This window comes from Onychomys torridus, chromosome 8, assembly GCF_903995425.1.
Source record: "Onychomys torridus chromosome 8, mOncTor1.1, whole genome shotgun sequence".
Taxonomy (NCBI): domain Eukaryota; kingdom Metazoa; phylum Chordata; class Mammalia; order Rodentia; family Cricetidae; genus Onychomys; species Onychomys torridus.
The window spans coordinates 58888616-58915109 of NC_050450.1; the positions used below are offsets into that span (position 1 = coordinate 58888616).

The 26494-nt window shown below is 49.1% G+C and overlaps 2 protein-coding genes and 1 pseudogene across 2 annotated transcripts; 2 read left to right on the top strand and 1 right to left on the bottom strand.

Moving 5' to 3' along the window:
- The first annotated feature begins 11971 nt into the window (after nt 1-11971).
- On the top strand, nt 11972-13992 carry LOC118588688 (annotated as a pseudogene).
- Nucleotides 13993-18397: 4405 nt separating this feature from the next.
- Nucleotides 18398-21062, top strand: LOC118589939 (platelet glycoprotein Ib alpha chain-like). The gene is made up of 3 exons (XM_036197652.1): nt 18398-18408; nt 18618-20221; nt 20444-21062. The coding sequence occupies exons 2-3, from the start codon at nt 18624-18626 to the stop codon at nt 21060-21062; spliced, it is 2217 nt and encodes a 738-aa protein (XP_036053545.1). The 5' UTR covers nt 18398-18408; nt 18618-18623.
- Nucleotides 21063-23529: 2467 nt separating this feature from the next.
- Slc25a11 (solute carrier family 25 member 11) lies at nt 23530-26471 on the bottom strand. Its single transcript, XM_036196319.1, has 8 exons — nt 26209-26471; nt 25457-25609; nt 25160-25366; nt 24884-24974; nt 24712-24802; nt 24522-24621; nt 24392-24443; nt 23530-24255 (listed from the first exon to the last, which is right to left on the bottom strand). The coding sequence occupies exons 1-8, from the start codon at nt 26301-26303 to the stop codon at nt 24100-24102; spliced, it is 945 nt and encodes a 314-aa protein (XP_036052212.1). The 5' UTR covers nt 26304-26471; the 3' UTR covers nt 23530-24099.
- Between the last annotated feature and the right edge of the window lie 23 nt (nt 26472-26494).

Consider the following 26494-nt stretch of genomic DNA (forward strand, 5'->3'; position numbering starts at 1 on the left):
GTCCACCACCAGTCCAGCTTCATCTCCCATGGCAGTGTGTGCTTGGCCCACTGCATGTCTCATGGGTCTCCTGTGTGAGCTGGATTCCTTTCGGCCTCTGTCCTCACTCTAGCTAAGAGTTCTTCTTCTGCCTCTGCCCCCTGCCCTCCTCCTAACCCTGACTGCTACCGCTAACAAATCCTCTCCTAAGCTGGGCAGGCTGCAGTCCACTGCTACAGCCATTTCCAAATGTTCCTGTCATCTTCTTGCTAGACTTTAAAGTCCTGATAAAGCTTGGAGGCTTTTTCAGGATGAGCTCCTCTGCTCGGAGCAGAATGCCCACAGACGAGGCACGCCTCGCGGGCGGGGCAGCTCGGGGAGCCTCTGGGGGTGAGCTCCAGCCCAGGATGCGTGGCAGTAGCTCCAATAAAATCTGTGGCCAGGGCAGAGGTAAGGCCAAGCCCGCCTCCCACCCTGGGCTGTCCTTTCCTCAACCAGCGCTTACCTGTCTCAGCTGAGGGGATGTGGCGTGAGTGGTCGGCGTCCGCAAAGACACGTTGAGCACGATGACGCAATTCATAACAATGAGCGTGGCAACCACCATGACGAAAATGAGATACCTGAGATACCCAAAAGGCATGATGTCACAGCTAGCTGCCCTCTACTTCAGGAACACCTCTGCACAAGTGGTGGGGTTCCTCCCCTTACTAACCCTGCACCACGCCAGAATTGTCCCCGCCCCTCTGCACCTACCGTCTGTTCGGACATGAGCTGAATAAAAACCAGGCATAACTGCTTTTAATAAATTGGATAAAATGACTTACACAATCAATTGATCTTGGCTGGGTCAGTATGAAAGTCCTTCTGAGCCGAGTGGTGATGTCATAGGCTTTAATCCCAGCACTGGGGAGGCTGAGGCCAGTAGATCTCTGTGAGTTCAAAGCCAGCCTGGTCTACAGAGAGTGCCCAGGGTGTCCAGGGCTACACAGAAGAACCTTGTCTCAAACAACAAACAACAACAAAAGGAAGCCCTTCTGGAAGGCAGCCTGCCTCACGGTTCTTCCACCCCATCAGGAGAACTACCTCAGAGTGCTGTTCCACCTTCCTCAGGAGGAGCTGCCACAGACAGAAGGAACAGTGGGGTTCCAGGCCCGGCTCCTTCAATAACGCGTTCTTTAGATTACGTTCAGAAAACAAGACCATGACAGTAACCCCGCATGAGGCTCCCGTGGAGTGGTGAGCAGCTGGGAGCAGATAATGCTGCCCCAGGTACTGGCAGATGAAATGGACCAGGGCTGTACTTCATCTGTTGATCTCATTTTTTTCCTAGTAGGAAACCCAAACTAAAACATCCAAGAGGGGTAGAACCAAGTCCAAGGGGAAACTGGACCTGTTGCAGATCTTACTCCTGAGCTAAAGTTAGGATTATTTTGCTCAGCCATGTGGTGCACGACTTTATTCTCAGCTCTTGGGAGGCAGAGGCAGACAGATTTGTTTGAGGCCAGCCTGGTCCTGCTTTACAGATGGAGTTCTAGGACAGCCTGGGCTACATATTGAGAAACCTGTCTCAAAAAACAAAACAAAACAAAAGGATTATTTTTTAAAAACAACACCAAACCTCATGATACAATATAGAGAAAAGGCCTTTTAACAATGAAAAAAGGAATACAAAAGCCAGGTGTGACTGAGGCCCACCTTTAATCCTAGCATTGATCGGGAGGCAGAGCCAGGCGGATCTCTGTGAGTTCAAGGCCAGCCTGGGGCTACCAAGTGAGTTCCAGGAAAGGCACAAAGCTACACAGAGAAACCCTGTCTCGAAAACAAAACAAAACAAAACAAAAACAAACACAAACAAACAAAAAATCCTAGCATTGAAAAGAGGGGAAATTCAAGAGCAGCCTTGGCTACCTTAACTAGAGCTAATCTCTAAAATGAGAAAAAAATGAGAGAGAAGCACTCAGCAGTCCCTTTGGGAATCTGAGCACAACCAAGGAGTCTCCAGTCCCAGAGCAAAAGGGTTTCCTCTCTAGAAACTTACAAAAAGAAAACAGGCTGGAGCCAGGAGGTGGTGGTACATTCCTTTCATCCCAGCATTCAGGAGGCAGCAACAGGGGGATCTCTGTGACTTCAAGGCCCACATGGGCTACAGAGTGAGCTCCAGGAAAGGTGCAAAGCTACACAGAGAAACCCTGTATCAAAAAAGTAGGAAAGAAAGAGAAAGAAAAACAGGCTGGAGAGATGGCTCGGCCATTCAAAACTACTGGCTGCAGTTTCCTGGAGACTAAAGTGATTCATTCTGAAGGGGAGCTGATGAAGGCAGGAGATACACACCTCAAAAGAGCATTCAAGAAGTGCATGGAACTGACAGCTTTCGGTGTGTTTAACCCCCATGAAAAAACAGAAACCATGCCGCTTAGAAGTGGGTTTAATGGGGGCTGGAGAGATGGCTCATGGTTAGGAGCACTGCCTGCTCTTCCAGAGGTCCTCAGTTCAACTCCCAGCAACCACATGGTGGCTCACCAACATCTCTAGTGGGATCTGATGCCCTCTTCTGGCATAAAGTTGTACATGCAGATAAAATACTTACACAAATACATAATAAAATCTTCTTTAAAAAGGAGATTTTGACAAACCAAGACACCATGACAGACGCTCCTTAAGCTGTAGATAGGAGACAGGTGTGCAGTTTTCATATGCTGTATCTCATGCTGCTTTGGAGTTTCATGATGGCAACTGTCACCGAGTTCCCTGTGCTCCACTAAGCAACTCCTTCCCCATATTCCTTAAAGGAAAAACAAAATTCTGGCTGCCCTTCCAGAGGGCCTGGCTTCAATTCCCAGCACCCACTTCCTTCCTTCCTTCCTTCCTTCCTTCCTTTCTTTCTTTCTTTCTTTCTTTCTTTCTTTCTTTCTTTCTTTCATGTGAAAGCAAAGAGCCTTTATTTCAGCTCAAGCTTGCACTCTGTCCATCTGAGGCAGCTGTGAGGGCAGAGAGTGCTGAGCCCAGGCAGGGTGGGTTTTTATCATAGTAGAGGTTGGGGGTGAGGGGATTTCCAGAGTTCAGACCCTGACTGGCTGACATTTGTCTAGGGGTGTCTTGGCAAAGGGGAATTGGCCACACCCACTCTCAACTCACAACCATCTATAACTCCCAATTCCAGGAGCTCTCACACCCTCTGCTGGCCTCTCAGAGACACGCATGCACATGGTGCACAGATATGTATGCAGATCAAATAAACACAACAGAAGTGTATAAAGAAAAAAGTCCTTGGGACTTCCTCAGTACAGGAACATGTTGGTGAAGGACATCTCATTTCAATTTCTCACCTCAGGCCAGAGGACTAACACAAGATGATGTAACGGGAAGGGGGGGTCTCATGTAGGTAGAAACTGGACGACATATTCATGGGAACAGCCAGGGCATCACAACTTGGGTTCAGAGAACAAGATGGAGATGGTGAGACTCCGGGTGTAATGTGAGGACTCAGATAAGCCTCAAAGGCAGGGAAGTAAGGGTTCAGTTAGAAAAACTTCTAAGAAATCCTAGTCAGCAAGCAGGGCATGCAGACATGCACCTGTAACCCCAGCACTTGAGAAGTGAAGGCAGGAGGGTGCATAGTTCAAGGCCAGCCTGGCTTACATCAGACCCTGTCTCAACAGAACAGAACAAATAACCAACCATAGTTAGCAAAGCAGTGTGAGGTGGGACTCAAATAACAAAGGGTACAAGAGGCAATTACAAATGATGTGTTACAGCCTCATGTGTTTAATATGCTCACCACCCATACTGACTATTTATGCTATTCATATTGAAGGTAGGTGATGCCAGGAGCCGAGGTAGAGGCCTTTAATCCCAGCACTCAGGAGGCAGGTGCTGGCACATCTCTGAGCTCAAGGCCAGCCTGGTCTACCTGGCAACAGCCAGGCCAGACAGAGCTACATAATAAGACCCTGCCTAACAAACAAGCAGAGAAACAAACAAACTAACTAACTAAGTGTAAATGTGAAAGCTGGCAGCTTCCTACAATGTTAATCATGCATTTCCCTACAGGGTTGCTCACAAGCACCTGTGACTCCAATTCCAGGGGATCCTCCACCCCCTTCTGGCCTCTGCAGGCACTGCATACATGTGGTGTACAGACATTCAGGTAAACACTAAGACACATAAAATAAAAAGAAGTAAAATCAAAAAAGAAGAAGAAATTAACAGTAGAGTCTACATAAATGAAGGATATCTCTGTCAATGAGTTACCTTCATATTATAAAGATGTCCATTCTCCCTAAGGTAATCTGAAAATAATTTTTGAAAGGAACTTGACTCATTTTAAAATGTTAGAACAGTGAAAGGGTCCATGAAGAGCTTTGTCAGTTTTGAAAAGGACCATAGGAGGGACTCAGCCTACCCGGTGTTAGAACACATCACACAAAACACAGCAAACCCTCTAACAGCAGGAATGTGAGGTGCTGGGACCTGGAAGAACAAGGAGGGACCCAGAGCACCAAGATCTCAGGGCCTCAGTGGGAGAGGCAGTTATCAACCACAGTGAGAGCCATGGCCTCCACGGTGAGAAAAGCAAGCCAGGGGCTCCCACACCTCCCACCAGATACAAAGTAAACCCAGTGACTTAAAGGTTAAGAGAAAAGCAAAACTAACTCAAGAGACTGGAGGAGTCATTTGTGATTTGGGGGCGGGAACTTTGTCTGGTTTTGAAAAACAATGTATCAAAAGCACTGCTATGAAAAGGAAACACTGGACAGAAGGTGGTGGCACAGCTTTTAACTCCAGGACTTTGGAGGCAGGGGAATCTCTGAGTTTGAGGCCAGCATGGTCTACAGAGTGAGCTGCAGGACAGCCAGGGCTACACAGAGAAACCCTGACTGGAAAAACCAAAGGGGAGGAGGGGAGACAGGGAAGAGTTTATTCTGGGCTTAGAGAGATGGGTCAGCGGCTAAGAACGCTGACTGCTCTTCCAGAGGTCTTGAGTTCAATTCCAGGCATCTATGTAGTGGAATCTGATGCCCTCTTCTGACATGCAGGCACACACACACAAAGCTGGGTAGTAGTGGCACACTCCTTTAATCCCACAACATGCCGGGGGGCAGAAGCAGGGGGATCTCCTTTCCAGGCTAGCCTGGTCGATAGAGCTAGTTCCAGGACAGCCATGGCCATTACACAGACAAACTGTCGGGAAAAGACCAAAAACAAAAGAAAGAAACATGAGGGTGGGGGTATGGCCGGGAGACAGCTCAGCCAGTACATACAAGTCTGAACCCCTAGTTCAAGCCCACAATCCATGGTAAGGTTGAAGGAGAGAAATGTCCACAAAGTTGTTCTGGGACACCACATGTCTTCACTCACACCTCAAAAAAAAATATTTTTTTTCAACGAGTAACATTAAATCCAATGCGGTAGCTCACTTCTGTTTTAGTGGTTTCTCTAGAAACAACAGGCTTTGAAAAAAAGACCGTCAAATCCCACCTGAGCCGCTGATAACCAAGTACTGGGATCTCAACCTTGGAGGAGTCCAGGAGGACCTGTTTTTTACTGGTGGGGAGTAGGGGTGGGTAGGCAAGGGGTGGTAGTTACTCAGTCCACAAGGTGGGGGGCCTCAGTAGTCCCCACCTGGCACTGGAAGGCAGAAAGTTCCTGGAGAGCAGCTGGTCCCCGTTCCATAAAGAAGGCTTAGAGTGCAGACTCTATCAGAGGAGGAATCAGCAGCAGAAACAGGAGTTTGGGCAAGGGGGAGCCCAGCCAGAACAAGGCAAGAGAGGGAAAGTCCTTATGTCCTTCTGCACGCCCTCTTCTCCTGGACTGCTGCCTGAAGGTCAGTCCCCAGTCTCCGTGGCCTTCCCACATCAGTCAGGGCAGTCAGCACAGTTCTTCAGGGGAGGCTCCCTGCTCAGGTGAGTCTAATCTGTGACTAACTGACACTGGAACCAGGGTGATGCAATCCTACTCAGGAGATTGGGACAGGAAGAGCCTCATGACCTTGAGACTACTGTGTTCAAGGTCAGCCTAAACTAAATAGTGAGAATCTGTTAAAAACAAGCAAGATCAGACAGAGATGTGTTGGCAGATAGAGGACTCCGTGCACAAGCCTGAAGACCAGAGTCTGACCCCCAGAACTCCAGTGAAACACCAGAAGTGCTGCACACCCACTGTCCCAGCATCCTCATGGTCAAATGGGAGGCAGACAGAAGACACCCAGAGACTCCCGGGTGAGACTGTCTGGAGTACACAGCGCAGCAGCAGAAACCAGAGAGGCTGCTGTTATGCCCAGAGCGTGGGGACCCCCAAAAGACCACCACAGTGACCGGATCCCACATGTAAAAGCAAAGAGCCTTTATTTCAAGCTCCAGAGCTTGGACCCTCTGTCTGTCCGACATAGTGGTGAGAGCAAAGAGCCCTGATCTCAGGTGGGACAGAAGTTTATCATAGCAAAGGTTGGGGTGAGGGGATTTCCAGCGTCCAGGACCCCAGTTGGCTGACAGTAATCTAGGGGTATCTGTAAAACAAAAAATAGGTGTGTGCTAGACTCAAGGGCATCTGGCCACCTTATCTAATGGTTGGAATGTTTGGGATGCCAGGTTCTTCCTCACCCCAGGGTGGTTCCCTGTTGGTATCAGTCTAAGGCTTTTTCTGATTCTGGGTGTTGCCTGCCAGTAAGCCTATCAAAGAAACTGCGTCTAGGCCCCTAAGTCTGTCATGGCTGCTGTGTGGTCAAGCTATTTTGGGGCCCCTTCACACTGCCTCAGCCAGAGGACAAAGAAAATGAACTCCCGCGGGGCGGTGGTGGTGCACACCTGTAATCCCAGCACTCGGAAGGCAGAGGCAGGTGGATCTCTGTGAGTTCGAGGCCAGCCTGGTCTACAAAGCGAGTTCCAGGACAGCCTCCAAAGCTACAGAGTAACACTGTCTTGAAAAAACCAAATAAACAAATAAATAAAAAGAAAACCAACTCCCACACATGACTTCGACACATGGACTGTGAAACCCATGTACCTGCAAACACACTATCAACTAATTAAAAAAAAAAAAAAAGCTGGCATGGCCTTTAACCTCAGCACTCAGGAGGCAGAGATCTCCATGGTCAGCCTGGTCTACATAGTGAGTTCCAGGACAGGCAGGGTGTGGGTGGGGGGGGGGAGGGGGGAGGGGAGGCACAGAGAGGACAGAGCACAGGAGAGCAGAGGAGAGAGACCCTGTGTCAAAACAACAACAACAACAAAAAAAAAAAAAAAAAAAAACTGAAAAGAGACAATAAAATTTCACTAGTTAGCTCAGGCTAACCTTGAACTCATTAGTCTCAAGGTGATAGAGATCTACCCATCTCAGTCTCCCTAGTAGGATTGTGTTACCATTGGTTCCAGTGTGAGTTAGTCAGAGATTAGACTCACCTCAGTAGGGAGCCTCCCTTGAAGAACTGTGCTGACTGCCTTGATTGATGTGGGAAGGCCACGGAGACTGGGGACTGACCTTCATGCAGAAGTCCAGGTAAAGAAGGTGTACGGAAAGACATGAGGACATTCTGTCTCTTGCCTTTCTTCTTCTTTGTTTCCTTCTCTCTCTCTCTCTCTCTCTCTCTCTCTCTCTCTCTCTCTCTCTCCTTCCTTCCTTTCTTTTATTTTTTGAGACATAGTTTCTCTGTGTAACAACAACCCTGGCTGTCCTTGAACTAGCTCTATAAATCAGGCTGGCCTCAAACTCAGATCCATCTGCCTCTGCCTCCCAAGTGCTGGGATTAAAGGTGTGCACCACCACTCTCTGGCTTTTTTTTTTTTTTTAATTTGTGTGTGTGTGTGTGTGTGTGTGTGTGTGTGTGTGTGTGTAGGTGGGGCAGGTCTGGATTTAATAAACAATTTTAGAAGCCTTAGTGAGAGCAGGGGCCCACACAACTTGGGAAACCCACACTGGTGGCAACATGGCTCCCAGGACTCCAGATGACCCCAGGCTGGATTTCTTCTGGCTTCTCTTAGCCACTGAGCACTGTGGCTTTGCTAATTAAGCACTCTCTAGTCTTTAATTAGCTGCATGTGGCCCTGGTTGGGCAGTCTGAGCTCTGTTCAATCCTGGGCAGGAGATCTCAGGACGGCGTCCCCTCTCCTCAGAATCGCTTCTAGGTCCACAGGCTTAGTCCATTGTCATGATTGTTGGTTAAGGAGCAGCGCTTGTGGCTGGATGAGAGTGCGGGATGTATTAGTTATGGAAGGACCACGAACCATGGCTACCTTTCTAGAGCCTTATTGGGAGAGAGAAGGAGAAAGAGATAGACCACACTGAGGAGGGAAAATACGGAAGGAACGAGAGAACACAGAGAGAGCATGCCTGCTTTTTAGGCTGAGATGCCATTGCAGCTAGTGATGTAATTAAGGGCATAATCCTTACAATCACAGCAGCATTCATGGTGCTGGATCAATAGCTGAGAGTTACATCCTGGTCCTGGGGGGGGGGGTTGGGTGTGGAAATACGAGGATTTATTTTATTTTATATGTATGAATGTTTTGCCTGTATGTATGTATGTCTATGTGCCATGAGCCCATGGAAGTCAGAAGAACTGGAGTTACAAATGGTTGTGAGCCACCATGTGGGTGCTGGGAATTGATCTTAGGTCCTCTGCAACAGCAGTCAGTGCTCCTAACCACTGAGCCACACCCCAAACCCCATAGAGAGAGAATTTCTTAAATTTCATTTTATGTGTATGAATGTTTTTCCTAAAAGTATGTATATGCATCATGTGCCCAGAAAGGTCAGAAGAGGATATTGGATCCCCTGGAACTGGAGGTACAGACAGTTGTAAGCCACCATGTGAGTGCTAAGAGTTAAACTTGAGTCCTTTGCAAGAACAAATGTTCTGGTCCATTTCGTGTTGCTCCTGTGTACACATGTTTGGGGCTGACCACTTGGGTTGCAAACCAAATAGGGGGCTGATGACTGGAGAAAATTGATTCTCCCTCCCTCAGCAACCACAGGTTGTAGCTTTTCATCTAGAAGTGGGGCCTTGTAAAATTTCCCCCATCAACACTGGCATGTCAACTGGTATGGTCATCATGAAGGTCTTGTTTATGCCCTCTCTGACCCCCAGGGGGCACCAGACATGTATACATGCAGGCAAACATACATATAAAAATAAAAATAAAAAAACGTCAAAACAAGTCCCTAAATCCAACCCTAGCAACCGTCACCCAAAAAAAACCAAAAAACAAAAAACAAAAAAACAAAAACAAAAAAACAAAAAAAAACCCTGAGTTACAATAAAAATGACGTTAGAAGAAGCAGAAAAAAGACAGATATAAAGTTGTGTGTGGTGGCAAATGTCTATAATCCTAGCATTGAGACAGAGGCAGGAGGATTTTGAGTTTGAAGTCAGCCTCAGCTACAGAGCAAGACCCTGTTTCAAAAACAAAAACAGGGTTGGGAATTTATCTCAGTGGTAGAGTGCTTGCCTAGCAGGCACAAGGCCCTGGGTTCGGTCCTTACCTCTTACAAAAAACAAAACAATTCGATCCTCAGCTCCAAAACAAAAATCAAAATCAAAACAAACAAACAGAAAAACCAGGGAAATAAATGCCCTATGCAGAGAAAGCCAAGTACCCTAGGGCAGGAACAGGGACTGTAGGAATTTATACAGTAACTAATCCAGCCCAGAGCAGAGCAAAGTGCAGTTTCCCTCCTGAACTTGATCCAGGGCAAAAGCCCACACAGAACAGCCTGCTGAGAGACTGCTCCTGAAGCTTGCAAAGAGATCCCAAGGGGGTCTGAGGTCACACCTTAATTAGTGACTTAGCCATGTAGACACCTGCTGGAAACATTCTACTTCACACATAGAGACTTATTCTGACTCAGAACTGATTCCCCAAGCCTCCGTCCCTCCTTCTCCCTCTGTCTTTGTCCCTGTCTCTTTTAGATAGGGTCTTGACTTTTTGTCCAGGTTAGCCCCCAACTATTGGTCTCAATGATCTTTCTGCCCCAGACTCTCAACTGTTAGAAGTAGCTGGGTAGGATGGAACACACCTTCCCTGCCACATGCAAGGCAGAGGCAGGAAATATTATATCCTTCTCATGTCCTTGATGAAGTTAAAGACCAGATAGTTATAATTATAGTTTTCCTTCACCATGATAAAAGGGTAAATTAAACAGGAAACCTTAGACTCACAAAAATAAAACATATGATAGAGTATTTTCTTTAATTTTGCTAAATATAAATAAATTAAATATTGTCACTATAATTCTTGCTTGATATGTAAGTGTTGGGAAAAGGTAACCAATGAAAATTCAAGGACAGCAAAAAGGATCAGGAGGGGGAGAGCACTAGACAAGGGGGCTGAGCAGGAGCGGGGCAAGACTCAGACTTGCAGGTCCTGAAGACCATGGTAGGTACTGCAGACTGCCTCCTGAGAGCCCTCAGGAGCCAGGATGAGTTCAAGTGGTTGACATGTTAGCACACTGGCAGGCAATTCTCCCATGGAAAACAGGAAGTTAGAGATTTCTGGATAACCCAGAAGGCTTCTTCAGTGGAGGAGGAGACAGTGCCCTGGTCTGGGCAGTGGGGAATGGAGAGATGGGAAAGAAAGCAGAGGGACATCAGCAAGCCTCCATAACCAGGGAGCAGGAAGAAGGCAGTCGCATTGGGAGTGATCAGATGATCAGGTAAATGACTAGTTGTGGACAACGGAGGAGTGCTATTTTCTGTGGGTTTGTTTTGAGATAAAGTCTCAGGATACAGGCCAGGCTGACCCTGAACTCATGCACTTCGTGCCTCTGCTTCCCAAAGTCTAGGAGTGTGAACAGTCCTGCATCTCCATGGCCAGCAGATGAAGCTATTTAGATAATGAAGTTGATTTTTGAAATAATGTTTTGTTGAAATGCTGAAATCTGTTTTGTTGTTTTGTTTTTGTTGTTTAGATGAGAAAGGTCTTCCTTTGTAGCCCAAAGCTGGCTTAAACTCACGATCTTCCTGAGCCTCTCAAATGAGGTACACAGTTTCTGTGCTTGTAGAACATGTAAGGAGAGAGCTCTGAGAGACAATCAGAATTAAGAATGTAGGCCTCAGGGAAAAGGGATAAAAACTTGATTCTGGGACAGAAGTGGTTAGAGACACAGTAAAATGTATTCAGGTGTCTATGGAGTATATGTTAGAAAAGCCCAAGAATGCTCTGAAAACAGGTTTATAGCTCCAGAAAGGGAGAGGAAGAGGGAGCCCCAGTGAAGGTTGAGAGGGACCAAGCACACCTGCAAGAGGAATACCAAGCAAATGAGTGGACATGTCACCAGGAGGGACGAGCCCTGGGTACAGATGCTGTAAGAACAGTATAGAGAGTATCAGCCAAGAGTCCAGTGGATAGAGTAGAGGATGCCAGCGGCCCCAGGTTGGGGGGAATCAGTTTAGGGGTAGGAAAGGTGGCAGTGGGTTGTAAGGAAGCAGCGAAGGGAAATTAGACATCTCTAAGAATAGCAATGGAGGGGAAGGGAGAGGGTAGCAGGCTGACGCTGCACAAAGTTGGTGGTTGGAGAATCTCTAGATCTTTCCAGGGTGTCAGGAAGGGAGTGTGTACAACCAAAGGGAGGGTCTGGGGAAAGCTGTGGAGAAAGGTGATAAGGGAGGTGCCTGGAGGGATACTGTTCCCTGGGTCCCAGGAGCTGGTTATCAGGCTGTCATTTCCTCCACAGCTCTATCTCTTTCCTGCTCCTGGCCTGGCTCTCCTTGGAGCTGGAAGAGAGAAGGACTAAGTCATACTCTGGAAGAAGCTCCGTGCCTTCAGATGTCTTTCTGCCTGACCGTAAGCTGGGGCTGGGACCAGAGGTGGAGGATCTGAGGGGGGACTAAGAACCAAGGACTGAGGACAGGGGTGGAAGAGAGGGAAAAGTCTGGGAGGTGTGGAAGCTGTTTCTGGAAGGGATCCTGAGAGCTGCAGCAGTGGAGGGCTGGAGCCTAGGAAAATGATGCCAAGTCCAGGGTGGCATCCCTGTAAATTCCTTCTGCCCACAGGTTGACATGGCTCTCCTCATCCTGCTGTTCCTGCTGCCAAGCCCCTTACATTCCCATCCCACTTGTGATCTCTCCAAAGCCACCAGCTTGCTGGAAGTCAACTGTGAGAACCAGGGGCTCACAGCATTGCCTAAGGATCTACCAGCAGACACAGGCATCCTCCACATGGGCAAGAACAAACTGGGTAACTTCTCCACAGCATCCCTGGTGCATTTCACTCACCTCACTCAGCTGGACCTGGAGGAATGTGAGCTGACCAGCCTGCAGACTGATGAGAAACTGTCCAAGCTGGATAACCTGAAATTATCCCACAATAATCTGCGAAGTCTGCCCTCCCTAGGCCGGGCACTGCCTGCACTCACTATCCTTGACCTCTCCTTCAACCAGTTGGAATCACTGTCTCCTGGTGTCCTGGAAGGTCTAAGCCAACTCCAGGAGCTCTACCTGCAGAACAATAATCTGAGGAGTCTGTCCCCTGGACTCTTGAGGTTCACCACCAAGCTGAACAAACTCAATCTGGCCAACAACAAACTGTGTGACCTACCTGCTGGGTTCCTAGATGGGCTGGAAGATCTTGACGCCCTCTACCTTCAAGGGAACCGGCTTCATACAATCCCAAAGGGCTTCTTTGGGACCCTCCTCTTGCCTTTTGTTTTTCTCCATGGCAACATCTGGTATTGTGATTGTGATATCCTCTACTTCCGCCACTGGCTCCAGCAAAATTCCCACAATGTCTACTTATGGAATGAGGGTGTGGATGTCAAGGCCATGACCCCTAATGTGGCCAGTGTACGATGTGCCAATTTGGGCTCCACACCTGTCTACTCCTACCCAGGGAAGGGCTGCCCTACCAGTGGTGATAGGGATATAGATTATGATGACTATGAAAATTTCTCTGATGTACCTGCTACAAGGGCTGAGGTCAAGTTCTCTACTAGCACCAAAGCCCATACTACCCACGGGGGCCTACTCTTAGAGTCTCCTGCTTCTCCAGACAGCCAAATGCCTTCTTAGAATCCAACCCACAAACCCACTAAGAAACAGTACACGTCCACACACATACAGATCCCTGGTTTCACCACACTTCCACACACCATGAAATCCAATGTACACTCTTATATTCTAATACCCCAAAACTATGCCATCATCACTCCAATCACCCTAGAGCTTACCTCTATCCTGACTAGCTCAGAGCCCAGTGCCACACCAAAGCTTACCATCTCCACTCTGACTATTCCAGAGCCCAACACTTCCACCCTGGCTACCCCAGAAGCCAGCACCAACCCAGTGCCCACCACTTCCACCCTAGCTACTCCATAGCCCATCACCTCCCCGCTTTCTACCCCAGAGCTCAGCATCACCACCCTATCATCCAAAGAGCCCATCACCATCCCAACCACTCCCAGTGTCCACCATCACCCCAGTGTTCACGAACACCTGGGTGTCTACCCCTAGTAAGACCATTTCAGAACTATTTTTTATCACAGAACTCACTTTACTCTTAGAATCCATCACAAGGACCCCAGAGTTGAACAGCTTCCTAAATGTCCAAACTCTGACACTTTCAAAAGCGATCCTTTTTTCAACTCTGAGTTCTGTTGCCTCCTCCCCCTGGGCTTCTATATTCTGGGTCTCCTCTGGCTCCTATATGCCTCTGTGGTACTCATCTTGTTGCTGCTCTGGATCTGGCATGTAAAACCACACACTCTTGACATGGGCCTCTCTACTGCCTTGGCCACAAGCACACACACCACAAGTCTGGAGGCAAGTAACTGGGCCCTTGACCTGGCTGCTCTTCCTTCAAGGGTCACTCCCTACTTTCCATTCCAGCCTTTTCCTATGGGTAAGCTCTAATGGGCGTGTTGGGCCTCTGGTAGCAGGATGAAGGCCCTGAGCTCTGAGCCAGGGTCGTGGTCAGGACCTATTGGGAACAGTGGGTGTCAGGTACTCAGGCCACAGTCTGTGAAGGTGACTACTTTGGAGATCCTGAAGGATCCAAAAGAACTCTACTGGGATCCAGCTGGGAGTGGGGAAGAGGGGATATGAGACTGCCACAGGGGCATTCAATTTAGTTCTTATCTGAAGCCTTCTCTTTACATCCAGACCTCAGACATCAAGAGAGGCAGTGAGGTGATGGAACCAGGTTGTCATAGAACCAAGCTCCCTAGGTTGCTTTGAAATTTGCCAGGCCATGAGGTCACTGCTACCCTTCTGGGGAAGAGCTAGAAAAGCAAATAGAAATGGAGCATTGTTACCATGTACAAGAAAACTTGGAAAGCCATTAATCAAGACAGGAGCACTATCCCTAAGTATCATGAATATTTTTGCCTGTGACACTTAGTTTTCCACCAGCATTTCCTGTGTAATAAAAATGTTTTTAAAAAGGAAATGTAGCTTTCTTTGGGACTTGGGAACTGCTGGAACACCTGATACAAGAATTCTCAAGGACCTAACTGCCCCCACCCTGACCCCAACCACCCAACAAAGCCCCAGTTGTAGCAGAGGGTGGGTAGGTGGACATAAGGGGTACTTCCTCTCCATTACTGATCCTTCTGCAGGATTTGAGTGCCCACCAGGCTTCCTCAAACATCAACTCCGGAATAGAACAACGCCCTAGAGCAGAGAGCCAGAGCTAAAGCCTGCCTGGCTGCAGCAGAGGTGGGTACATTCCTCACACCCACAGCCTTCAGAGCACAAATCTCCTCACTTGAGAGCCAGAGGCGCTCGGTTTGAGGCCAGCCTGGTCTACAGAGGGATTTCTGGGACAGTCTGAGCTACACAGAGAAACCCTATATTGCAAAACAAAACAAAAAGTATAATTGTAGGTGCTGGAGAGATGACTCCGTGGTTAGGGGCACTGGCTGCTCTTCCAGAGAACCCAGGTTCAATTCCCAGCCCCCACATGGAAGCTCACAACCATCTGTAACTCCAGATCCAGGAAATCCAACATCCTCACACAGATATACATGCAAACAAAACACCAGTACACTTAAAATAAGAATTATTATTTGAAACAAATTATTTTAAAGTATAAGTGTGCTGGGAAGTATGAGCACACTATTTTTCCCCCTGAGACAGGGTTTCTTTGTGTAGTTTTGGTACCTGTCCTGGATCTTGCTCTGTAGATCAGCCTGGCTCTGTCTCCTGAGTACTGGGATTAAAGTCATGGGCCACCACCTCCAGGCAGCACATGCTTTTAATCCCAGTGCACAGGAGGTAATGGCAGGGGGAGCACTGTGAATTTGAGTCCAGTCTGGTCTAAAAATCAAGTTCCAGGAAGGCAGAGTTTAGAGATACCCTGTCTCAAGAAAAACAAAAAACAAAAAATAACGTATGTAATAATAATTTGAACATCTAAATAAAACAGATGATTCTATTAGGAAGTATAAACCAGGACAGGCAAGATGGCTCACCACATAAAAGGGTTTTTAACACCAAGCCTGATGACCCTACTATGATTACTGGGACCCACATGGTGGAAGGAAAGAACCAACTCTTACACACTCTACTCTCATCTCCCTACAGGTTTTATGGCATGTGTACCCCCACACATATACAATAAATAATAAATAAATAAATATGTCATCAACCAACTAACCACTGTTTCTGTACTTGTGCGCTAAGCTAGGAAATTGTATCATTGTTACTTAATGAGCCAGGAGAGGGGTCCTGGTACAGGAACTGACAAGGAGGGAACCAAAACCCCGGACCACTTAGTAGGTACAAAGAACATGAGCCTCTTCTCTGTTTGGAAATGTCTTCAACTTAAAGATCTTTGGAGAAACAGAACATGCTTCTTATTTCAGAAGTTGAAAATAACCAAAACTTTGACTTCCTGTACTCCCTTGGCACTTGGGCACCAGGCACGTGACTAACCACACTCTGATCCAGGCTTCCTTTAGCTCATAATCTCAGAGAAGGAGGGGCAGTGTGGAACCCTGCAGCATCAGGAGATGTGGAACAATGTCTGGCTCAGCAGCTGTGGTGATACAAGCTTCAGTGACTTGGTCTTGCAGCAGGGGCAGAGGTCTGCTCACCAGACTGGTTCTACAGCATGGTTCTGGGAACTGTTCTTGGACACAGAACTCCATGTCTGAGTTTTCAGCACAGAAAGTCTTTGAAGTAGCCAATGTCATTTTTTTGTTTTTGTTTGGAGGTTGAGACCGAAACTTGTTATGTTGCGGTCTGTTATTTGCGGTCTGGCCGCAAATTCAATATGTGGCCAAACTAAGCTCATCTTAACAATCCTCCTGCCCCAACCTCCTCATAGCTGCTGGTATTAGAGGTGTGCATCACCACATGCACCAGAAGACATGGTAATTCTGTTTTGCCTATGCTGGTGTGGAACTCCCATCTCAGCCTACACAACAACTAAGGCTATATGCAGCCACACATTACACTACCTGGCTCTAGCAATTTAATGTTTTTTTATTTTTATTTTTATTTTTTTTGCAATAAGGTGCTGGGATTAAAGAAGTGCACCACTTCCCAGGCCTAGGCGATGTATCATTTTCCTGTGGCTTATATCTGAAAAGTGAACGCAACAGTAGAAAAACCTGCATCCCCAAAGGTTCCCCATCATGGCGTCCAACTCTGCTCCCTTCCGCCTCACCCCATCATTCTGCCCCAGTTGTTCCAGGCAGCAAATGATGTCAGTGGCAGGTCTAGGAATCGGCTGCATGAGCTTGTGTCTCCCCCTTGTCCGGTGATGAGCAGTGAGCAGAGATGGGGAAAGCTCGTGTTCATGAAACCCCTTCTGAGTAGGTAGAGCTTCACATCACTAGATGGGGCAGTGGCCCACCAAATGTAACACTTGACTTTCTGCAACAGATGAAAAACCCAGGTTTGCAAAATCAGAAAAGTTCCCACAGGGATGAATTTTGAGCTGGAACTCCCCAGATAGGTAAGTGTTGGGAAAAGGTAACCAATGAAAATTCAAGGACAGCAAAGAAGGATCAGGAGGGGGAGAGCACTAGACAAGGGGGCTGAGCAGGAGGGGGGCAAGAATCAGACTTGCAGGTCCTGAAAAACATGGTAGGTACTGCAGACTGCCTCCTGAGAGCCCTCAGGAGCCAGGATGAGTTCAAGTGGTTGACATGTTAGCACACTGGCAGGCAATTCTCCCATGGAAAATAGAAGGGAAGTTAGAGATTTCCTGGATAACCCAGAAGGCTTCTTCAGTGGAGGAGGAGACAGTGCCCTGGTCTGGGCAGTGGGGAATGGAGAGATGGGAAAGAAAGCAGAGGGACATCAGCAAGCCTCCATAACCAGGGAGCAGGAAGAAGGCAGTCACACTGGGAGTAATCAGATGATCAGGTAAATGACTAGTTGTGGACAACGGAGGAGTGCTATTTTCTGTGGGTTTGTTTTGAGATAAAGTCTCAGGATACAGGCCAGACTGACCCTGAATTCATGCACTTCATGCCTCTGCTTCCCAAGGTCTAGGAGTGTAGACAGTCCTGCATCTCCATGGCCAGCAGATGAAGCTATTTAGATAATGAAGTTGATTTTTGAAATAATAGAGTTGTTGTTTTGGTTATTTAGTGTTGTTTTGTTTTTGTTGTTTAGATGAGAAGGGTCATCCTTTGTAGCCCAAAGCTGGCTTAAACTCACGATCTTCCTGAGCCTCTCAAATGAGGTACACAGTTTTTGTGCTTGTAGAACATGTAAGAAGAGAGCTCTAAGAGACAATCAGACCTAAGAATCTAGTTCTCAGGAAAAAGGGATGAAAATTGATTCTGGGGGCAGAGGTGGTTAAAGACACAGTAAAGTGTATTCAGGTGTCTACGGAGTATATGTTAGAAAAGCCCAAGAATGCTCTGAAAACAGGTTTACAGCTCCAGAAAGGGAGAGGAAGAGGGAGCCCCAGAGAAGGCTGAGAGGGACCAAGCACACCTGCAAGAGGAATACCAAGCAAATGAGTGTCATTTCTTATGTCCCCAGGAGGGACGAGCCCTGGGTACAGATGCTGCAGGAACAGTGTAGAGAGTATCAGCCAAGAGCCCAGTGGATAGAATAGAGGGTGCCAGCGGCCCCAGGTTAGGGGGAATCAGTTTAGGGCTAGGAAAGGTGGCAGTGGGGTGTAAGGAAGCAGCGAAGGGAAATTAGACATCTCTAAGAATAGCAATGGAGGGGAAGGGAGAGGGTAGCAGGCTGACGCTGCACAAAGTTGGTGGTTGGAGAATCTCTAGATCTTTCCAGGGTGTCAGGAAGGGAGAGTGTACAACCAAAGGGAGGGTCTGGGGAAAGCTGTGGAGAGAGGTGATAAGGGAGGTGCCCAGACTCTTCCCTGAGTCATAAGAGTTGGATATCAGGCTGTCTTTTCCTCCACAGCTCTATCTCTTTCCTGCTCCTGGCCTGGCTCTCCTTGGAGCTGGAAGAGAGAAGGACCAAGTCATACTCTGGAAGAAGCTCGGTGCCTTCAGAGGTCTTTCTGCCTGACCGTAAGCTGGGGCTGGGACCAGAGGAGGAGGATCTGAGGGGGGACTAAGAACCAAGGACTGAGGACAGGGGTGGAAGAGAGGGAAAAGTCTGGGAGGTATGGAAGCTGTTTCTGGAAGGGATCCTGAGAGCTGCAGCAGTGGAGGGCTGGAGCCTAGGGAAATGATGCCAAGTCCAGGGTGGCATCCCTTTAAACTCCCTCTGCCCACAGGTTCACATGGCTCTCCTCATCCTGCTGTTCCTGCTGCCAAGCCCCTTACATTCCCATCCCACTTGTGATCTCTCCAAAGCCACCAGCTTGCTGGAAGTCAACTGTGAGAACCAGGGGCTCACAGCATTGCCTACAGATCTACCAGCAGACACAGGCATCCTCCACATGGGCAAGAACAAACTGGGTAACTTCTCCACAGCATCCCTGGTGCATTTCACTCACCTCACTCAGCTGGACCTGGAGGAATGTGAGCTGACCAGCCTGCAGACTGATGAGAAACTGTCCAAGCTGGATAACCTGAAGTTATCCCACAATAATCTGCGAAGTCTGCCCTCCCTAGGCCGGGCACTGCCTGCACTCACTATCCTTGACCTCTCCTTCAACCAGTTGGAATCACTGTCTCCTGGTGTCCTGGAAGGTCTAAGCCAACTCCAGGAGCTCTACCTGCAGAACAATAATCTGAGGAGTCTGTCCCCTGGACTCTTCATGTTCACCACCAAACTGAACAAACTCAATCTGGCCAACAACAAACTGCGTGAGCTACCCCCTGGGCTCCTATATGGGCTGGAAGTTCTTGACACCCTCTACCTTCAAGGGAACTGGCTTCGTACCATCCCAAAGGGCTTCTTTGGGACCCTCCTCTTGCCTTTTGTTTTTCTCCATGGCAACACCTGGTATTGTGATTGTGATATCCTCTACTTCCGCCACTGGCTCCAGCAAAATTCCAACAATGTCTACTTATGGAAGGAGGGTGTGGATGTCAAGGCCATGACCCCTAATGTGGCCAGTGTACGATGTGCCAATTTGGGCTCCGCACCTGTCTACTCCTACCCAGGGAAGGGCTGCCCTACCACTGGTGATAGGGATATAGATTATGATGACTATGAAAATTTCTCTGATGTACCTGCTACAAGGGCTGAGGTCAAGTTCTCTACTAACATCAAAGCCCATACTACCCACGGGGGTCTACTCTTACAGTCTTCTGCTTCTCCAGACAGCCAAATTCCTTCTAGTCCTCCAACCCACAAACCCACTAAGAAACAGTACACATCCACCCACATACAGATCCCTGGTTTCACCACACTTCCACACACCATGAAATCCAATGTACACTCCTATATTCTAAAATCCATAACTATACCCATCATTACCCCAATCACCCTAGAGCCTACCTCTACCCTTACTAGCTCAGAGCCCAGCACCACACCAATGCTTTCCACCTCCACTCTGACTATTCCAGAGCCCACCACTTCCACCCTGGCTACCCTAGTAGCCAGCACCAACCCAGTGCCCACCACTTCCACCCTGGCTACCCTAGAAGCCAGCACCAACCCAGTGCCCACCACTTCCACCCTGGCTACCCTAGAAGCCAGCACCAACCCAGTGCCCACCACTTCCACCCTGGCTACCCTAGAAGCCAGCACCAACCCAGTGCCCACCACTTCCACCCTGGCTACCCTAGAAGCCAGCACCAACCCAGTGCCCACCACTTCCACCCTGGCTACTCCAAAGCCCAGCAGCACACCAATTCCTACCACCTCCACCCTAACTACACCAGAGCCCAGCAGCACTCCAGAGCCCCCCACCTCCACCCTAACTACCCCAGAGACCAGAAGGACTCCAAAGCCCACCACCTCCACCCTAAATACCCTAGAGCCCAGCAGCTCTCCAGAGCCCACCACCTCTACCCTAACCACCCCAGAGCCCAGAAGGACTCCAAAGCCCACCACCTCCACCCTAAATACCCTAGAGCCCAGCAGCTCTCCAGAGCCCACCACCTCCACCCTAACCACCCCAGAGCCCAGCAGCACTACCCCAACCACCCAAGAGCCCATCACCATCCTAACCACTCCAGTGTCCACCATCACCCCAGTGTTCACGAACACCTGGTTGTCTACCCCAAGTGAGACCATTTCAGAACTAAGTTTTACCACAGAATTCACTTTACTCTTAGAATCCATCACAAGGACCCCAGAGTTGAACAGCTTCCTAACTGTCCAAGAGATGGCTCAAGGGAACTCTGACACTTTCAAAAGCGATCCTGTTTTCAACTCTGAGTTCTGTTGCCTCCTCCCCCTGGGCTTCTATATTCTGGGTCTCCTCTGGCTCCTATATGCCTCTGTGGTACTCATCTTGTTGCTGCTCTGGATCTGGCATGTAGAACCACACACTGTGGACCTGGGCCTCTCTGCTGCCTTGGCCACAAGCACACACACCACAAGTCTGGAGGTGCAGAAGGGAAGGCAAGTAACTGTGCCCCGGGCCTGGCTGCTCTTCCTTCAAGGGTCACTCCCTACTTTCCGTTCCAGCCTTTTCCTATGGGTAAGGCCTAATGGGCGTGTTGGGCCTGTGGTAGCAGGACGAAGGCCCTCAGCTCTGAGCCAGGGTCGTGGTCAGGACCTATTGGGAACAGTGGGTGTCAGGTACACAGGCCACAGTCTGTGAAGGTGACTACTTTGGAGATCCTGAAGGATCCAAAAGGACTCTACTGGGATCCAGCTGGGAGTGGGGAAGTGGGGATATGAGACTGCCACAGGGGCATGCTATTTAGTTCTTTATCTGAAGCCCCCTCTTTACATCCAGACCTCAGACATCAAGAGAGGCAGTGAGGTGATGGAACCAGGTGGTCATAGAACCAAGCTCACTGTGTTGCTTAGAGAATTGCCAGGCTATATGGTCACTGCTACCATTTTGGGGAAGAGCTAGAAAAAGCAAATAGAAATGGCGCATGGCGGACTGGCAAGATTGCTCAGTGGTTTAGAGCACTGACTTGTCTTCCAGAGGTCCCAGGTTTAATTCCAGCATCCACATAACAGCTCACAGTGGTTTATAACTCCAGTTTCAGGGGACCCAACACCCATGGCAGAAATCCAATGCACATAAAAATAAATTACCAAAGAAGAAATCTAAGATAAAAGGGATTAAATATAAAAAGAAGTCAAAGTATTTAAAAAAAAAAAAAGAAAGAATGAAATGGCGCATTGTTCTTACATGGAAGAATGTGGAAAGCCATTAATCAAGGCAGGAACCCTATCTCTAAGTATCATGAATATTTTTTTCCTGTTAACAACTTTTTAGTTTTCTACCAGCATTACCTGTATAATAAAAATGTTTTTAAAAGGAAATGTAGCTTTCTTTGGGACTTGAGAATGGCTGGAACACCTGGTACAAGAATTCTCAAGGACCTAACTGCCCCCACCCTGACCCCAACCACCCAACAAACACCCAGTTGTAGCAGAGGGTGGGTAGGTGGACATAAGGGGTACTTCCTCTACATTACTGATCCTTCTGCAGGATTAGAGTACCCACAGGCTTCCTCAAACATCAACTCCGGAATAGAACAACGCCCTAGAGCAGAGAGCCAGAGCTAAAGCCTGCCTGGCTGCAGCAGAGGTGGGTACATTCCTCACACCCACAGCCTTCAGAACACAGCTCTGCTCACTGGCCAGGTCAGGACTGGGAAAGCGTGTCATCCTGGTGAGTTTGAAGAGTCTTAGGTCTGTTGCTCTCAAAGCTGGATGTAACAGGACCCTCCTCTCCCCCAAATCCACTGATCCTGCCATTTGCTGATCTCACCAATGAGGCCTTCTTCCACACCTCATCTCAGTCAGTCCAGGCCTGGGGCCAGAGAAGGAAGTCTGTCAGCATCTTTCTGCCTCTACAGACCGCCCTTCTCCAGATGGTTCTAGACCTTCCTGTGAACCTGACTGAATCTCTTTCTTGCCTTGAAGTCTTCCGGTACAGGGCAAACCTCGGAGGTTAGCCATCAAGGACTTCTGTTCATGGAGTCCACCACCAGTCCAGCTTCATCTCCCATGGCAGTGTGTGCTTGGCCCACTGCATGTCTCATGGGTCTCCTGTGTGAGCTGGATTCCTTTTGGCCTCTGTCCTCACTCTAGCTAAGAGTTCTTCTGCCACTGCCCCCTGCCCTCCTCCTAACCCTGACTGCTACCGCTAACAAGTCCTCTCCTAAGCTGGGCAGGCTGCAGTCCACTGCTACAGCCATTTCCAAATGTTTCTCTCATCTTCTTGCTAGACTTTAGACTCAAGTTGTAGGTTTCCAATGTCTCCAAGATGGGTTTGGACATTGTGCATGGAAGGACCATGGAAAGGAGTGACAGGGGCCCCAGCGCACTGTGGCACCATCCTCTTGTGTTGAGGCTCTGCCAAGGGCAGACGCACCTGCTGCCTGCTTGTTCTCTGGTCTGGCATGCAGCCCTCAAACTGCCCTGCACGCCTCCCAGTTTGACCTTCCTGTATCTTTTTATGGTCCAAGAAGTTTGCCAGATCCTTGAGGGCCTGGGAATCATACTTAAGAAATAGATGAAAAAAAAAAAAATACTTTCCCTAGCCAACCCAGTTTCTGAACAATATTCTTTCTTTCCACAATCCTTGGGTTGCATTCCAGTATGCACCCTCAAGAGATCTGGACTTCTCTCTCAACCCCTGTGGCTCTATCCTACAGCAATCCAACTTAATTCTTTTTCTTTTAAAATTTGTTTCCTGGAATTCATGCTGTAGATCAGGCTAACCTCAGACTCACAGAGATCCGTCTGCCTTTGTCTCATGGGATTAAACGTGTGCACCACCACAGCCCGGCTCTCCTTTTCAATTTTTTGAGACAGGATTTCTCTGTGTAGCCCTGGCTATCCTTGAGGAGACATCAGCCTGACTCTGTCTCCTGGATTGAGATTAAAGTCATGTGCCACCCCACCCCACTTTCTTCAATTACACCCCCCATCCCCTCCCTCTTTATGCTGAAAAGGCAGTCATGAGATCCTAGAGGCCTATCCTGAGAACTGTGATATGGTTTGTAAGGCTGCTGCAGTTTTGGGCAAATGGCTTGCAAGTCAAGCACAAAGCCCAGTTCTCTTTCTGTCAGCTGCTGAGATACGACTTATTTACATAGCAGTTTCATAAACCAGTCAGTGACTTTCTTTAATATTTTTGGTTAAAAACTCCAGTCTGTTTTCCAGAGACATCGGCTTCTTTGTGCAGTTAGCTCCCCCTAGGATCCTCAAGACTATCCAGATTTGGGGTTGGTGTTATCAATCCAATTTATTAATTACGTCCTCAGGGAGGAGGAAGCCATATCCTTCCAACACAGATCCTTCTGGTCATCTGGATAGCTTCTGCTCTTTCCCATCTCCTCAGCTCTGTCTTGGTTTCCCTGGAGAGAGAGGTCTGCTGTCTTGTGTGCCCTGAAACTAACACCTAAGAGGCGACTAGAAGTCCTCAGGAAAGTTTCTCAGGTCCTCCTAGGAAGAGCCAGGGACAGAACGATCCTAAGCATCAGGCCAGGCAAGCTGAAGGAGGGGTGGAAGAGAATAAAGTTCTTAACCGCAAAGGAGTAAACCACACTGGAGCGGGAAAATAAATAGAGGAGCCCGGGGCAGCAGAATCAGGCCCCCAGGGCACACTGACTGGAGGAGCAGTAGGTGACCCAGGAGCCCTGGCACTCTAGTCCCAGGACCTTGCCACATCAGCCACTGAGGAAGAGACGCTTGTAGGCCTTGTTCATCTGTTCCAAGAAGATGAAGGTGAGGACAGTGTGGGGGCCCAGTCGGGCATAGTACGGCGTGAAGCCCTTCCACAGGCTGAAGAAACCCTCATAACGGACGACTTTCATCAGCACATCCTAGACAGACAGGCGCGTAAGTGCTGGGGCTAAGACCTGGCCCCTAGGACTCCATCCCCTATACCCAGCTCCCTCCATATCCCTCCCAGGGTACCCACCACACTCTGACCCAGGCTCCCCCTCCCCACCGCCTCACCAGCCCGTTCTTGTACTCTGGCTTCCCATCAATCATTCGCATGTTCTGGATCCTGAAAGAGAAGAAGGATGTGTGTGAAGGATGGAAGAAGGCCGTCCCAGAGTTCTCCAGTCCCAGGCTACAGACTCACCTAGTTTTGACAATGTCCACAGGCATGGAAGCGGCAGTGGTGACCAGGCCACTGATCATGCTGGCACAGAAGTGGCACAGGATATTGTCAGAGAAATAGCCTGGGAGGCGAAAGAAGCAGAAGGTGGTCGTCAACTCTCAGGAAGCTCAGGCCAGACTGGGCTGTGAGTACTCAGCGCTGGGTCTCTCACCTGAGTCCAGCAAGAACTGCTTGGATTGAGAATAGGAGGCAAGCTGGGCAGCATTGACGACAACAGCCCGAGCCATGGTAGGGATGCAGCCCTGGAGGCCATGGAGCAAGAGTGAAAAACAAAACAAAAACCTGACCCCACATCCCCCAAGACTCGAACCTTTTTTGCTCACCCGCCACAGTGTGGGGACTCCCTCTTCCCTGGCAATTCGAATTAGGGCATTAAACACATTTTTGTAGCCACGGCGCTGGTCGGCTGGAAGCCTGGGGAAAGGGCAGGGGAAAGCCAAGATCAGGATAGCTCAGGGTCCAGAGGATCAAAGAAAGGGAGGCCTGAGCAGGTTAAGCGCCCTGCTGTAGATCTCGGCTAACAAAAAAATGTAAAACCCAGTCCTTTCGTTCTAGATTCCAGGAATGGGGCTGGAGTCAGGCTCAGACCTGGAACTCACCGGCCATCAGCAGTCATCCTGATGAGAGCCACCTCGGCGGGTGTCCCCACAAATGCACCAGTTGCACCTGCTGTCATGCCAATCAGGGCTTTCAGCAGGAAGCCAGGGGGTGTCCCATCAGCCCCAGTCAAGCGCTCAAACAACACAGTATAGATGCCAAGCCGAGTAGTGGTGTAGGTGGCCTGGCGCAGTAGGCCAGCGGACAGCCTGAGAAGCAGAAATGTCAGCACCGCTTATCAAGCCAAGGTCTGGACCTGCCAACCCACACCCTCCCTTCCCGACTTGAGGCCCCAGTACCCAGTATAAATGCCCTTTAGTCCTTCTGCCTTCAGGATGCTGGTGAGGGCATGGAAACTGGTTTTGTACTCCCGAGTCTTGGCCCCTTCACCACTCAACTGCATCCGGTTCTTCACCAAGTCCAGAGGTTGCACAAAAACGGTAGCACCCATCCTGAAGTGAAGCAGTAGGGCAGGTAAGGAATCAGAGAGCAGCTGTTCCAGCTCTATGAGTGTCTACTGCAACCAGGCAGCAAGAAGTTACAAAGGTCAGGGCCTGACATGCAGCTAAGGATTCAGGGGGCTGGTGGGCATGTCTATCAGTGTGTGCACGAAGGGCAATCTGCCAGAAAAGAAGCTCAGTTGTCCAGTAAAGAGCACGCAAATCAAAACGGTTCAAGCAGTTCTTTAGAGTTCAAGCAGAATTAGACCACAGGCAGTCTGACTAAGTGGAGAGAGAGGGCATCCACAACCTAGGACTCCAAACGGTCCTTTAACAAAACGTTTTAACAACCTAGACCCACCACACAAACAGGCCAGTGAAGCAATGGTGGTGGAAACACGAGGCAATGACCCTTGACTGCAGCCAGCCCAGTAGGGGCCCCGCAATGGGTGACTAGATCCTGGCAGCCCATCAGGGACCTCGCAATACTCTGGACATCATGGTGAGCACACACCGGCTCAATTTACTGGAATATACCCCGAGATGCACTGGGCCCAGCTGCTTGCGCCCGTCCCTTCCTCCTTTTTCCCATCCCTGGGGCCTGAGCTTACCCAGCCAGGCCCCCAAACAGGAACTTGACCGACTTAGGGGAGGTACGGGGCTTCCCGTCCATCCGGCCAGCCCCGGGACTCGCCGTCGCCGCCATCGCCCCTTGATGGCCCTCGGCTTTGGGTCCCGTGCACGCACAGCCCCGCTCGCGCCCAAGGTGACACCAGCGCGCAACAGGGCGAGGGCGCGCGCGCGCACGCCCCTCCGACAGGCAAGTCTGGCTCCAGCTAGAAGCTGCAAAGGGGGAGGAGAGGGGGCGCAGGCGCGTAGCGCAAAGGCGGCCGGGAA

Excerpts from the sequence above, each read along its gene's own strand:
- LOC118589939 (XM_036197652.1), top strand. The coding sequence starts at position 18,624 with ATGGCTCTCCTCATCCTGCTGTTCCTGCTGCCAAGCCCCTTACATTCC. Across the intron at positions 20,222-20,443 it reads ACCTCCACCCTAACTACCCC|AGAGCCCATCACCATCCTAA; the intron begins AGAGACCAGAAG and ends CCCAACCACCCA.
- Slc25a11 (XM_036196319.1), bottom strand. The coding sequence starts at position 26,303 with ATGGCGGCGACGGCGAGTCCCGGGGCTGGCCGGATGGACGGGAAGCCC. Across the intron at positions 25,610-26,208 it reads CTGTTTGGGGGCCTGGCTGG|GATGGGTGCTACCGTTTTTG; the intron begins GTAAGCTCAGGC and ends GCTTCACTTCAG. Across the intron at positions 25,367-25,456 it reads CTAAAGGGCATTTATACTGG|GCTGTCCGCTGGCCTACTGC; the intron begins GTACTGGGGCCT and ends TCTGCTTCTCAG.